Here is a 12,604-nt window from a genome sequence, read left to right as displayed (position 1 = left end):
GCCTTAAACCTATCTTGGAAAATGATTTTTTTTTAAATGAATAATTAATTTAAAAAGTTATCATTCATTCTTTTTCCAATCTGTCCAAGATTCTATCTCGGGTTTCCACAGCAATCCACGAGTCAGCCACGCGCCCTTCATCAAGTCAATCCTGTCCCTCCACGTTTCTCACATCCTGCCGTCCATTCAACTCCCTGCGTTTGTTTATAGATACACATCCATCACACTCATTTTCCACAATATCTTTGAATAACCAAGAAAAGATGATTCTGAACGTTTCTCAGCCTGCTTTTGGTTTATTGAATTCCAACTGCGAGAACGTGAGCGCTCTCTTCTCATCGGCTTCTTCTTTCGTGGTTTTGAACAGGAGGAATGGAAACGGATGCGTTGTGTGCGCATCGAAGCAAGCGAATAACAAGCCCTTAACGGGTGTCGTTTTTGAGCCTTTTGAAGAGGTGAAGAAGGAGTTCATGCTCGTGCCTACTGTTCCTCAAGATTCTCTTGCTCGACAGAAGTACGCTGATGAGTCCGAGGCAGCTGTCAATGAACAAATCAAGTAGGGGACTGTTATTTCTCCAAAACAGAAATCGGTTTTTGATTTTGATATGGATTTTTTTAATGGGCTTTTTTTTAATGATTACAGTGTGGAGTATAATGTTTCGTACGTGTACCATGCTATGTATGCCTACTTTGATAGAGATAACGTTGCTTTGAAGGGCCTAGCAAAGTGAGTCCTGGAACCTCGTTAACTTCTTCCTTTTTTTTTTTTTGTTGATTCTCCCTGCTACCTTTATGTGTTGTGTTATTGAATCTGGGTTGTTTGTTTGTATTTGTTCAGATTTTTCAAGGAGTCTAGCGAAGAAGAAAGAGGACACGCAGAAAAGTTTATGAAATACCAGGTGTTTGATAATTTTCCCTTTGTATATTTTTTCGCTTTCATAGTCCATCTGTAATCGAATTATAAGTTCTATATATTTGTTGATCGACTTCAGAACAAGCGAGGTGGTAAAGTGAAGCTGCAATCGATCTTGATGCCATTGTCAGAGTTTGATAATACTGAGAAAGGAGATGCATTATATGGTAAATGCCTCTTTTCTCACTTGTGTTGGTGTAATTAATGTAGAATACAATATTGAGATATTTTCTTTGGAAGGAATGGTTGTGTGTATTGTGAATGGTTGTGATGTGTTAATCTGGTTTCAACATAGATCGTAACTGGTTTTCTTTGTCTGTTCGATGTTGGCATCAAGAATGGGGACCATCTTTTGTCTAGAGCACACATTTTATTGTGGTTAGCAATAAATTAGAAATACAGAGTATTCGTTTGCAAACTTTTTTTTGGAGGTATCCAAAGGATTTTTTTGGTGTGCAATTGGAAATTTCATGTGATTAACCATATCTCTGTGATGAGTGTGTATTGCTCGACGATGTGTATTAATGAAGATACGGAGGGTTCGTATTTCGTATGCCTTGTACTAGTCTTGATACTACCTGATTTAGCGTGGGCCATGATGTGGATCATAGTTAATAATTCTCCCTACATTTGAAAATAATACGATTCTTTCTATTTTTTGTGTCTCAAATTAAGCTATCGCACATTTAAAATCTCATTTTTGGAAGCTATTCAACACCTCTCAATTCGTCGATAACATAAATAAATAAAATAAGAAGGTAGTGGCCTGATTGTTTTGTTGTTCTAATAGTTATAGACAATAGTTTTTCCCAACCCACCCCTCCTCCCCCTTCCTAGGGTGATAAATAATTGCCTCCAACTTGGCCTTTATGGACTACCTAACATCAATGACATTGTGGTCACTTTGTTTTTTCATCCCACATCTATGCTATCCCTGGACACTTGCCACCGCTCCACTTCTTGATATATACAACGTTTCTGTTTTTGGTCATCCATGACATGTGGTTGGTGCCTGATATGAGTAATCTTAACCTTCACACATTCATTGCCCTTTTCTTTCCCTTATTCTTGATACCATGATATGAATGATCATTTAATGTACTTTGCAGCAATGGAGCTTGCTTTGTCTTTGGAGAAGTTGACAAATGAGAAGCTTCTGAACTTGCACGCTGTAAGTCTGCTTTAGGCTTACTGTTTACCTGAACATTATTGTAACACTTATGCTTGATATTGTTGTAAAGTTAAACAAGACTGATAAGGATGTCTGTTATGATTGGGAATGTAACAGGTGGCCTCCCATAACAATGATGTGCAGTTGACCGACTTCATTGAGAGCGAGTTCTTAGCTGAGCAGGTTCCCTATTCCTTCCAATCATTGATCACACATGAAGTTTTCGTGGTTTCCACATAGCGTTGTGGACGTTGTGGTACAAAACTTATCTTTTGAAATTTCCTTTTCAGGTGGAATCTATCAAGAAGATATCAGAATACGTCTCACAGTTGAGAAGAGTGGGCAAAGGACACGGTACAAGAAGAAAAATCCACTTAAACTTTTATCTACTTCTAACTTATGGCCCATATTTTAGATGATAGGCAAATAGTATTAAATTTTTAACTCCTGACATCTTTTTGGATTTGGATATTAGGAGTTTGGCACTTTGATCAGATGCTACTTCGGGAAGAGGAAGCTGTTGCCTAAGAGGGAGCTCGTTGCATCAGTATAATTTGAGCTTGCTGCTAGTTGGTATAGTTTGCGCTGGCTTTAGATGGCAGGTGTTGTGATAGACTTAGTTGTAGGGTGATTCAGTGAATTTCATTCGACCCTTTTCTAGTACTTGATCAAACATTCGACTGTTCTTTTTGTGCCTGTATTTTGATATTTTAATCTCATTAGTTGCATAATTCCTAGTGCTCATAAAAGGTGGTTTACGTGAAAATTATCTGCAAATTTAAGCACGATTTGGTATACCTGGGTCCTGACCTTGGCTGGTAATCGTTGCATCATCAAATGGAACAGTCGCCTTCCTCTTGCCCTTCCTCGTCTCAGTGAGAAATTTTAATTTTTTTTGGGTATACCGTGGGGTTGTGCATATTGGCGTAAATGATTCAATTTACTCGTGAGCGTGTGAGCGGTTCAGTCGAAATTTGACTCAAGTTTGATTTGATTTAACTCGAGTATTATTTGTCTCAACCCAATTAGATTGTGAGTTTGGTATATATATTTAGAATTATGCAATATAATATAAATGATCAAATGACTCAATTTTATTTTTCGTCTTCGAGTAAGTCGATATCTATACATAGATTCGGTACAATTGCACACCTAATTGCTTGAATTCAAGTCAATTGCCTTTTTTAAGAGAAATTTATTTTGAAGATGGAATAATGCTTTATGTTGTGAAAAAATTGGTGCAACGGACGTTCAAAAAGTCCAATGCGGAGCCCTGGGTAACTTATTTTATTTATTTTATATTTATATAAAACACATCATGTAAACCATATCCAAGCCGCCCGTCTAGCTCAGTTGGTAGAGCGCAAGGCTCTTAACCTTGTGGTCGTGGGTTCGAGCCCCACGGTGGGCGACTCAAACTTTTAATATATCCATGATATTATTTTTAACTTTAGTATCAAAAAAATTATATCACAATCAGTCACACACCACCAGCTATATGCCCTAGAGGTAAAAGGAGACAGACTCGAAATCTGTGGCGCTCTGCCTGCGCGGGTTTGAATCCTGCTGTCGAGGCGTTTTTTCTTATGTGTGCTTTGGGTTTAATTAATAAAATCCAAACCATTACAGTTACACATGTTTTTTTTCTTCTTCTACACCTACTACATCAACATATGTCTTTATAAAATTACAGAAGCTTCAACAATTCGAACCTATGCTTCACAGATCACAAGTACAAATACCGGAGAAAATAAGCAGAAGCAATGGCTGCTACTTCCGAGACTATGAAGAAGATGACGTTGATGCAACAAAAGATGCAGCTCCTTTGTCTAGCAAAAGCTGTGTAACATCCTTGTACTCTATCAACTTCGAAATATATAAAGGGGTTGCTCCAGTCTTGCTCTTGACATTCAAGTTGGCTCCTCGATTGATGAGAACCTCGACTGTCTCTGTACTACCTCCTTCCACGGCTAAATGAAGTGGTGTATGGCCTTCGGCATCTCGACATTCTAAGTCAGCCCCGAATTCAATTAGCATCATGACTGCATCTTTGTGTCCTTTGAGAGACGCAACATGAAGGGAAGTTAAGCCATATTGATCACTGAAGTTTGTAGTTGCTCCCTTATCTAGCAGAGATTCTAGTAGTTTGAGTTCACCACGTCTGGCAGCATGGAGCACTGCTTCACCCCGTTCAAGGATTTTGGCTACTTCTATCTGCAAATAATCCAAAAATATGGTCAGGTTGAGGTTCCCTATGCCAGTATTGGAAATTCGGAATGTTGAATGGTACTCGAGTCAAAAAGTTTGTTCCGCGAATCAGATTTTTCACTCATGGTAAAATGGTTATTGAGATTTGAGATCTCAGTCAACAATGTTTCCAGATGTTGATATTTGAGAATTCCAGAATTCCATCTCATATTGGTAGGAAATCGTCCAATAGAAACATTAGATGACAGTGGAAATCAACAAAAAGTTACTTCACAGAGGATGGACAATAGGCAGCATAGAAAGAAAGTTCATTCAAAACTACACAGCATTGGTCAAGTAAACCGTCCTAAAAACAGAAAAACACCATTAAAGTTTAAACTACTATAAGGAACTAAAAATATCACAACACCAACAAAGACAATAGTGGAAATGTTCTGCTGCTAAAAGTGTTCAAGATTGGTCTACAGGGCCATAACCGCTGCAGCCAGTATTTAATTCAATCTCATGCAAACAAAAAGGCACACAGAAATAGACCGCTTAAAGGACCCCATATGCTCACTTGGTGTGGTTTCCATAAGAAACCCATGTTGCTTAATTGGTGTGGATATCTCTCAAGTTTGTATCCTCGATCTTGGTACTCAATGTTGAAGCCAAAGGAAAGGAACTACAGTATGGACGATGGAGGATAAGTCAAAAAAACTGATATCCGAATATAGCAAAAAATCTTCTACTCTCTTCAAGTGGTTTGCTTCTTGGCTCCACAAGATGGATTGCGTGGTATAGAGTAACAAGCATCAACTTTAGATGGTTCTTTTTGAACCTTGATAATGGATTTTTTCATACTAAAACAGCAATGCACTCCTATTCTCTATTTTCCACTGGTACGCATCAGTTGCAAATATTTCGAGCCAAGCTACAGCAAAACTATCTTCTCGAAATTGCCATTATACATTAACAAAAATGAGTAGCTATGGCTCAAAATGGATGAGAGTAGCCGTGAGCAAAAGAATAGTCGCACCCTCTTTTATAATAAATTTCCTAAGCCCCTATCTGTTCCTCACATCAATGTGTTGATGTGTTGGGACTTATAAATCATAATTTAGTGAAATTTAAAATAAAAATTCATGTTTCATTGCCCAATATTATAGACTGGTTTAGTACCCTGCCCATTAGAGTTCAACTTTGTATTTACGACTGTCTCATAATGGTGAGCTAGAATATGAACATCATTACTGATTTATTTTTCTTCTCATCTAATTCAATTGCTTACAGCCCAAAACTAAAGGCGATAAATTTCCTTAAAAAAATAATGAAAGTTGGAAATTATTACTGACATGGCCCTTATCTCGTGCAATATCAATGGGCGACCGGAAATTATCGACATCTCCGATAGTTGGGTCCGCCCCCGCTTCAAACAGCATCTCCACCATTCGACGGTCCCCATTCTCCGCCGCTCTGTACAAAGCCGTCCTGCCGTCCTTGCTCCTAGAGTCCAAATTAGCACCTGCAGTCACCAACACCTTGGCACTGCTCAGCTGTCCTTTACTCGCCGCCAAATGTAGCGGCGTTCTCCCTTCCTTGTCTCTGCAATCAACCGCCGTCCTCCCCTTCGCAAGCCTTTCAAGCTCCTCTGTCCGATCAAACGCTGCCGCCACGTGTAACTCACTCCAACCCTTGGATGACGCGCACTTCACGTCGTCGTCCAACCCCTTCCTCGCATCAACTTTTAACCCCGCCTCCAGTAGCAAATCGATCAAAGTGTGATCACCCAGCTGGTTCGCGACTCGGTACAAGGAATCGGCTTCCAAATTGGAAAACTCCGAGACGACCGACCTCTGTCGCTTGATTATTCCCTTTACGGCTTCAATATCTCCCGCACCAACCGCATGCGTCAGGAGAAAAGGACCCACAAAGTAAACCTTGAGCTTCACGTCGTACGTGGGACGGTGTGGCCCCGAGTTGAACCAGCGGTTCACAACCTCAGACTGAGTGGACTCTGGAGAGTCGATATTCAAATCAGGAGCAACGGCGGTCTTGAGGAGGAATCTATCAGCAGGGGAACGTGGGAACGTCGGAGGCAGGTGGGATTGAGGTTTGAGTACGATCTGGAAAGTGGCGCAGGACAGCGGCGCAACAAGCCCACTTGGCGGGTTGACAAGGAACTTGTGGGGGGAAGATGTTTGGACCTTGAAAGCTAAAGTTGCAGCGGAAATCAGGGATTTGATCTGAACGTAGGTGCGGCATTTGCAATCTAACACGAAGTCTATGCGTATTTCTGAATCCGAAAGTTCAACCAATTTTTCCATTCGTGTGAAAATAAAGGAAGTGAGAGAGTTGAATTCGTTCGAGTCATTCGATTCGGATTGAGTTTCTTGCAAGAAGAAGACGATGAAACAGTGAAAAGGACGTGATAGGGTGGCGGCATGTGATATGATCGAAGAAGAAGACAATATTTGATTCGTTTTGTTTCCACCATTTTCTTTTTTCTGCATGTGAATGAAGAAGCTAATCCATATTCGATGACAGTTTGTTTTTAGTATTACATATTAAAAATATTGTAAGAAAACGAAATTGAGAAATTTTTGAAAGTTTTTTATATTAGTATGTATTGAAATGTTTGTTTTTAATACAAAATTATAACTTTTTTTTATGCATTTGGATGATTTTCTTCAGTCAAATTATTAACTCTAAAACGTATTTACAATATTTAAATAATTTCAAAACTCGAAAAAAAATTAAAATAGAGTGTCGAGACAATGACTTTTAGGTATTTTTTGTTTATATCGTCTCAATATCTTAGAAGGTTGTTTGATCAATAAATCTCTAATAACATATTAAAAAAGAAAGTAGGTCTTTTGTGAGACGATCTCACGAATCAGATACGAGTCAATTCTATCGATATTCACAATAAAAAAGTAATACTATTAGCATAAAAAGTAATACTTTTTCATGGATGACTCAAATAAGACATTCGACCCACGAAATTGATATGTAAGACCGTGTCGCAAGAGTTTTTGTGTAAAAAAGATGCAAAATATTCGGGAGTCATAATTTGTGTACAAAAATATATAATTAAAACCTCAAAATAAAGAGTATTAAAAATTAAAATAAAATGCATTAATCAAATTAAATAAAAAAAGGGAAAAAAAACTAGTTTAAGGTTTATCCCTCAGGGCCTCAGCAGGCTTGTTTCTAAAAAGTACAACCAAATTAATAATTCCATATAAATAACAATCATACACATCATCTTGATTTTTTAATTCGTATCAACGACTGTTTCAGCGATACATCAAAGATTAAGGTTTTTCCCTCGGCAGGCTTGTTCTTAATATTAATTTGGACCTTAGCGGTGCAATATTTAGCCTTTGAAAAGTAATTCTCCAACACGGCAACCTGGGATGAATCCTGGAAATTTCCAGCATATAATATGAATCCGTTCTGGCAAAATACTATGCGATCTAGTTGAACTACCTTTTTCCTTTTCCGGCCTTCTTTTTAGCTAATTTTTTAAGTCAAATAAAACCGTTGTTTGAGGTTTCTGTTCTGCTAAATACAAGTCCTACGCGTTTTTCAAGAAACGGACTTTGTATTATTGCTATTGGGGACAATTCTATAACACACATCCGGTGCAAAATCAACCATTGTCATCCCACCAGGACCCTCTAATTTTGGTGCTCCGATTTCTATTCTAGTGGGTGCATTGTCCGAGTCAACTCAATCTGCGGCGAAGATTTTCTCAAGAAACTTTTAGTTATTATATTTGTTGACAAATAATCGTGGGTTTGTTTTAGTTTTTGATGAAATGAAAGAGTTTTGGAGATCTAAAAATAGTCTCCTGGCGGCAGTAGCGATATGCTGTCTATGTCTGCAGAACTTAACAATTTGCTTGTCCCTCAATGATGAAGGTGCGAGCTTTATTTGATCTATCCTTGTTATGATTTTTAAATATTTCTTTTTCAACTTTTCAGTTATTTGATCTATCTTTGTTATGATTTTAAATATATTTTTTTTTCAAGTTTTAAGTTGTCAAAGAAGTTGAAGCTTGTTTTTTAAGTTTTAGTTAGTTTGTTTATTCTCAATTTGTATGTGTGTTTTAGGTGTGGCTTTACTGAGGTTTAAAGAGAACGTGATGAGTGATCCATTCGGGGCTTTGTCAAATTGGATTGATGAAGTAGGAATAGACAGTCCATGTTTATGGTTTGGAGTTGGATGCTCAGAAGGATATGTTGTGGCTTTGTAAGTAAATTACTGCTCCAAATGCTTATTGTTTTCTGATTTTGACTTCACAGGAATGAAATTTTCCTAATGTTGAAGGGAGGATTTTCCTTTTTTTAGTTTTGGATTTCCGTTTTTTTGACCGTTTCTGGATGTTGTTTTACCCGCAATTTCATGAGCATCTTGTCTTGTAATTGGGTATATAATAAGGAACTTCACAGAAGGAAAATTGATTGAATGACTGAAAATGAATGTTGGTATGTTGATTTTTCATATATAACCTCTAGATGTAGGTAGATATTGACAATCAGGCATTGTTGGGCACGCAAAAATTATTGAAGGAAAAATATTGGATTTAGGGGGTTCACATATACAATTACCGATCAATTTGTGCTCTTGAATTTTGGATTACAGGCTATAGCTGGAGATATAACAAACAGAACTTAGATTATACTAGTACTTAATGGTTTGCTGGGATTTTTTTGTACGTCGAACTTCTATGTATATGAATTGCTGCCTAGCCACCTGACTTTAGTGAATTTGTAGTTTACTACAAGGCTCCCATCTACTTGACCCCTCTGACTGTCGTTCGATATTGTGGAAGCATCGTGTAATCCTATCGAAGAATCTATTATAGGAGTGAAAGCTACACTAAAGCTCTACCACTTTCTCATTTGTGCTACTGCATCGATCGCACGCACACAGTTACACACTTCCTTGCACATGCGGCACTAGCAACCACTTGAAACAAAATGAAAAGTTAATTTGTAATTGAATTTTTTAGATGCTTTTGTGGTTACGATCATTTCAATTTCAAATTATATTTTCTATCTAAATTGGTTAATGTGTATGGGGGTGCATTGCATGTTTTTTATGGTATTAGCATGAGTTAGATTCAATGATGTGGATTGAATTATTTTCTTCCTATCTAGTTGAACAGTGAAGTAAACTGCAAAAAAAACTTCCTCCATCGATCAAATCAACTAAAAACTGAATTATTATCAGCGTTTACATCCTCACTTAAAAACAATTATTCTTTTTTTTATATTAGGTATGTCATGTTTTTTTTTTATCATTTATCTCTAGGAACCTGGAAGATCTCTGTCTGAGAGGTACCTTGGCTCCTGATTTAGGGAACTTGGTTCACCTGAAATCCATGTAAGATGCAACTTATTGATTTCTTATTGAAAATATATGTTTTCTTGCATTTTTGTTTACTTCGGTTTTTTGATAGAATCTTGCGCAACAATTCTTTTTATGGCGTAATCCCCGAAAAGTTAGCAAAATTAAAGGAATTAGAGATATTAGACCTTGGATGCAATAACTTCAGTGGAGAGGTTCCATATCAGCTTGGCAATAATTTCTCATTGGCAATCCTGTAAGTTTGCAATGAAACTAGATATTCTTGTTGAAATTATCTTTTTTCTTGATCTTGTTAATGCTTACTTTCTGTTTAATGCAGTTTGCTAGACAATAACGAGTTTCTTAGCAGCACATATGCTGAAATTTATGAACTCCAAAAGCTATCTGAAGTTCAAGTTGAAGAAGAGTTGTTATCCGGCCCCACAAGGAACAGCAATTCAATCTTGTGGTAACTCTTCAGCACGTGTGAACTTCCATTCTCATTATAATCTAGGATAATAAATTTGAATTGAAGTTTATTCATTCATATATTTATTTAATGATTCAGTGAGGAAAATTAGTAATGCCATGCACACTTTTAGTCTCAGTCCGATAAATTTCAGCTGATTGTTAAATTGGTACTGTTTAACGCGTTCGCCCTCATGTTGTAACTATGCAATAATGTTTGTCTACCCCAATTCTTGTAGTTCAATGATATCTCATTTTGGCCCGACACACTGAATAAATCACATGTTTTTTTAGAAACAGAAGATGCTTTTTGACAACGCAAACAAGGCTTTCCATTGTTTTTTTGTATATAATATCAGTGTTCCTCCTGATTAAGATTCAAAGTTTTCACTTTTCAAGATGAAATTTTCCTTGCCTTGTTCACAGGGATTCACTGGGGAAAAGGGAAGCGCCACAAAGAAAATTGTTACAAGAAACTCCTAGAGCACGGAGGCGAGGGTGGAGATTTCTACCCCCACCAATACCCACAATGAGAAATTCATCTTCCCCATCTCCGTCTCCGTCTCCATCTCCAGCTACATTAGCACCATCCTCTTCTCCTTCCCTCTCTCCCGTCACACGTGTTTCTCCTCCTTTGCTTCCTAACCAAACAGAAAGTCCTGGCACATCAACTGGAAATTCTAAGAGGCGTCGTCAACTTCTTATATTGTATCCCGCCATTGGAGGTCCTGTATTTTTCCTACTTTTAGTTGTTTGCTTCTTCTATTGCAAGAGTGGTAAGGTTGCTGCCGTAAATCCCTGGGCTACTGGACTAAGTGGACCATTGAGGAGAGCATTTGTAACTGGTAATGTTGTTACGTAAAATGTTTAATGTTTTGCTAGCCTTTTATATAAAAATGCACATGTATAAAGCCCTTGAACGACAATTTGTAGTCTTGAGAGTTTAATCAACTTTTAAAAATTATCATTAGAACTATTATTGATCATATTATTCTTAATTAATAGATTTTATATATTTGGTACTTCAGGGGTCCCGAAACTTAAGAGATCTGAACTTGAGGTTGCTTGTGAAGATTTTAGCAATGTGATTAGCTCTTCTTCAGTCCGCACGCTGTATAAGGGTACCTTGTCTAGCGGAGTTGAGATAGCTGTCGCATCTATTGCAACGGGATCTGCAAAAGAGTGGTCGAATAGTTTGGAAGCTCAGTTTAGAAAGAAGGTACCTTTTATATAATGTTGACTCTTGATTTGGTATTCCATATTTTGATAATTGCTAGCTGGAACACGTGGTCATTTTTCATGCCGGTCATGGTAATTCTTTTTTTTCTTTTTGTTTTGAAACTCAATTTGGCTTGTCATTTGTCTCAGATCGACACATTATCGAAAGTAAATCACAAGAATTTTGTTAGCTTACTTGGATATTGTGAGGAAGAGGAGCCTTTCACTAGGATGATTATTTTCGAGTATGCTCCCAATGGAACCCTCTTCGAGCATATCCACAGTGAGTATATAGATCTCTTGATTTTTTCTTGGTATATAAATTTAAATTTGGTCTATTCATTGTTGATATGGTGATTCTATTCTTATCAATCATTTCATAATTTCGTCCAACTCTTGTGAATTCTACAGTAAGAGAAGCTGAACACTTGGACTGGGAAGCACGATTAAGAATAGCGATGGGCGTTGCATACTGTCTCGAACACATGCATTCATTGACACCATCACTAGCCCACAAAAACTTAACTTCCTCTTCTATATATCTCACTGAAGATTATGCAACAAAATTAGCAGATTTTGTTTTCTTGGTCGAAAAGGCTGCAGCTGGAACTGAACCAAATATTTCAAGTAATGTTTATAGTTTTGGAGTTGTGCTATTTGAGATTATTACTGGTAAACTCCCGTACGCTGTAGGTAGTAGTGATTCGCTCCAAGACTGGGCTTCAGATTATCTGAGGGGAGAACAGTCTTTGAGAGAAACTATTGATCCTACTCTGAAAACATGTCGTGAAGATCAGCTTCAACTTATTGATGGTTTGATAAGATCGTGTGTTGATCCTGATTGGAGACAGAGACCCGTTATGAATGAAGTTTGTGTGAGATTGAGAGAAATAACAGGGATTGAACCCGAAGGGGCAATCCCGAAAGCATCACCTCTTTGGTGGGCAGAACTCGAGATTTTGTGAGCTGTGGGTAGCTAGATAGATACGTGAAGTTCAAATAGTAAGTGAGAGGCCTTTTTTCATTTGTGTTTCTTGAAATGTATAGTTGTACATTACATATTGCAGGGGAAATTATAATCATTCTTTTATTTTTATGTTAAAATATGAAATCGAACCTTGGTCTTTTAGCAATCTCATGGTCAAAGATTCATAATTTTTTTTAATGAAATAAATTTCCATTAAAAAGAGGTAAAAATGTTTTGTACAAATACACTGGACATTTTCAGGAGATAATAATCAATACAAACTCAATCGACACCAAATCCTAAGGCTCCATCTAAATACAAA

General features: G+C 37.4%; 3 protein-coding genes and 1 non-coding gene across 5 annotated transcripts; 3 read left to right on the top strand and 1 right to left on the bottom strand.

Moving 5' to 3' along the window:
* Positions 1-222: 222 nt before the first annotated feature.
* Positions 223-2,815, top strand: LOC140965955 (ferritin-2, chloroplastic-like). Its single transcript, XM_073426242.1, has 8 exons — positions 223-556; positions 644-727; positions 839-899; positions 993-1,080; positions 2,023-2,084; positions 2,202-2,267; positions 2,375-2,438; positions 2,560-2,815. Exons 1-8 carry the CDS (start codon positions 264-266, stop codon positions 2,610-2,612), a joined length of 771 nt encoding a protein of 256 aa, XP_073282343.1. The 5' UTR covers positions 223-263; the 3' UTR covers positions 2,613-2,815.
* Positions 2,816-3,422: 607 nt separating this feature from the next.
* On the top strand, positions 3,423-3,495 carry TRNAK-CUU (transfer RNA lysine (anticodon CUU)). The gene has a single exon. It is a non-coding gene; the product is annotated as a tRNA-Lys (tRNA).
* A 198-nt stretch (positions 3,496-3,693) lies between these two features.
* On the bottom strand, positions 3,694-6,799 carry LOC140965945 (protein VAPYRIN-LIKE-like). 2 transcript variants are annotated; one of them, XM_073426227.1, is made up of 2 exons: positions 5,627-6,792; positions 3,694-4,298 (listed from the first exon to the last, which is right to left on the bottom strand). In XM_073426227.1, the coding sequence occupies exons 1-2, from the start codon at positions 6,782-6,784 to the stop codon at positions 3,867-3,869; spliced, it is 1,590 nt and encodes a 529-aa protein (XP_073282328.1). In that variant the 5' UTR covers positions 6,785-6,792; the 3' UTR covers positions 3,694-3,866. The 2 variants fall into 2 exon arrangements, with proteins under 2 accessions (XP_073282328.1, XP_073282331.1); XM_073426230.1 differs by lacking the exon at positions 3,694-4,298 and adding an exon at positions 4,643-4,956 and having other exon boundaries at positions 5,627-6,799.
* A 747-nt stretch (positions 6,800-7,546) lies between these two features.
* LOC140965954 (probable inactive receptor-like protein kinase At3g56050) lies at positions 7,547-12,362 on the top strand. Its single transcript, XM_073426241.1, has 9 exons — positions 7,547-8,197; positions 8,390-8,528; positions 9,594-9,665; positions 9,742-9,885; positions 9,970-10,098; positions 10,524-10,942; positions 11,126-11,316; positions 11,466-11,598; positions 11,727-12,362. The coding sequence occupies exons 1-9, from the start codon at positions 8,095-8,097 to the stop codon at positions 12,278-12,280; spliced, it is 1,884 nt and encodes a 627-aa protein (XP_073282342.1). The 5' UTR covers positions 7,547-8,094; the 3' UTR covers positions 12,281-12,362.
* The last annotated feature ends 242 nt before the right edge of the window (positions 12,363-12,604 follow it).

Source organism: Primulina huaijiensis, unplaced genomic scaffold (assembly GCF_012295235.1).
Source record: "Primulina huaijiensis isolate GDHJ02 unplaced genomic scaffold, ASM1229523v2 scaffold16847, whole genome shotgun sequence".
NCBI classification, from domain to species: Eukaryota; Viridiplantae; Streptophyta; class Magnoliopsida; order Lamiales; family Gesneriaceae; genus Primulina; species Primulina huaijiensis.
This window is presented reverse-complemented; position numbering and strand designations above follow the sequence as displayed.

Excerpts from the sequence above, each read along its gene's own strand:
- LOC140965945 (XM_073426227.1), bottom strand. The coding sequence starts at position 6,784 with ATGCAGAAAAAAGAAAATGGTGGAAACAAAACGAATCAAATATTGTCT. Across the intron at positions 4,299-5,626 it reads TTGCACGAGATAAGGGCCAT|ATAGAAGTAGCCAAAATCCT; the intron begins GTCAGTAATAAT and ends GATTATTTGCAG.
- LOC140965955 (XM_073426242.1), top strand. The coding sequence starts at position 264 with ATGATTCTGAACGTTTCTCAGCCTGCTTTTGGTTTATTGAATTCCAAC. Across the intron at positions 1,081-2,022 it reads GAAAGGAGATGCATTATATG|CAATGGAGCTTGCTTTGTCT; the intron begins GTAAATGCCTCT and ends TGTACTTTGCAG. Across the intron at positions 2,268-2,374 it reads GCGAGTTCTTAGCTGAGCAG|GTGGAATCTATCAAGAAGAT; the intron begins GTTCCCTATTCC and ends TTTCCTTTTCAG.
- LOC140965954 (XM_073426241.1), top strand. The coding sequence starts at position 8,095 with ATGAAAGAGTTTTGGAGATCTAAAAATAGTCTCCTGGCGGCAGTAGCG. Across the intron at positions 8,198-8,389 it reads CTTGTCCCTCAATGATGAAG|GTGTGGCTTTACTGAGGTTT; the intron begins GTGCGAGCTTTA and ends TGTGTGTTTTAG. Across the intron at positions 10,099-10,523 it reads AACAGCAATTCAATCTTGTG|GGATTCACTGGGGAAAAGGG; the intron begins GTAACTCTTCAG and ends CCTTGTTCACAG.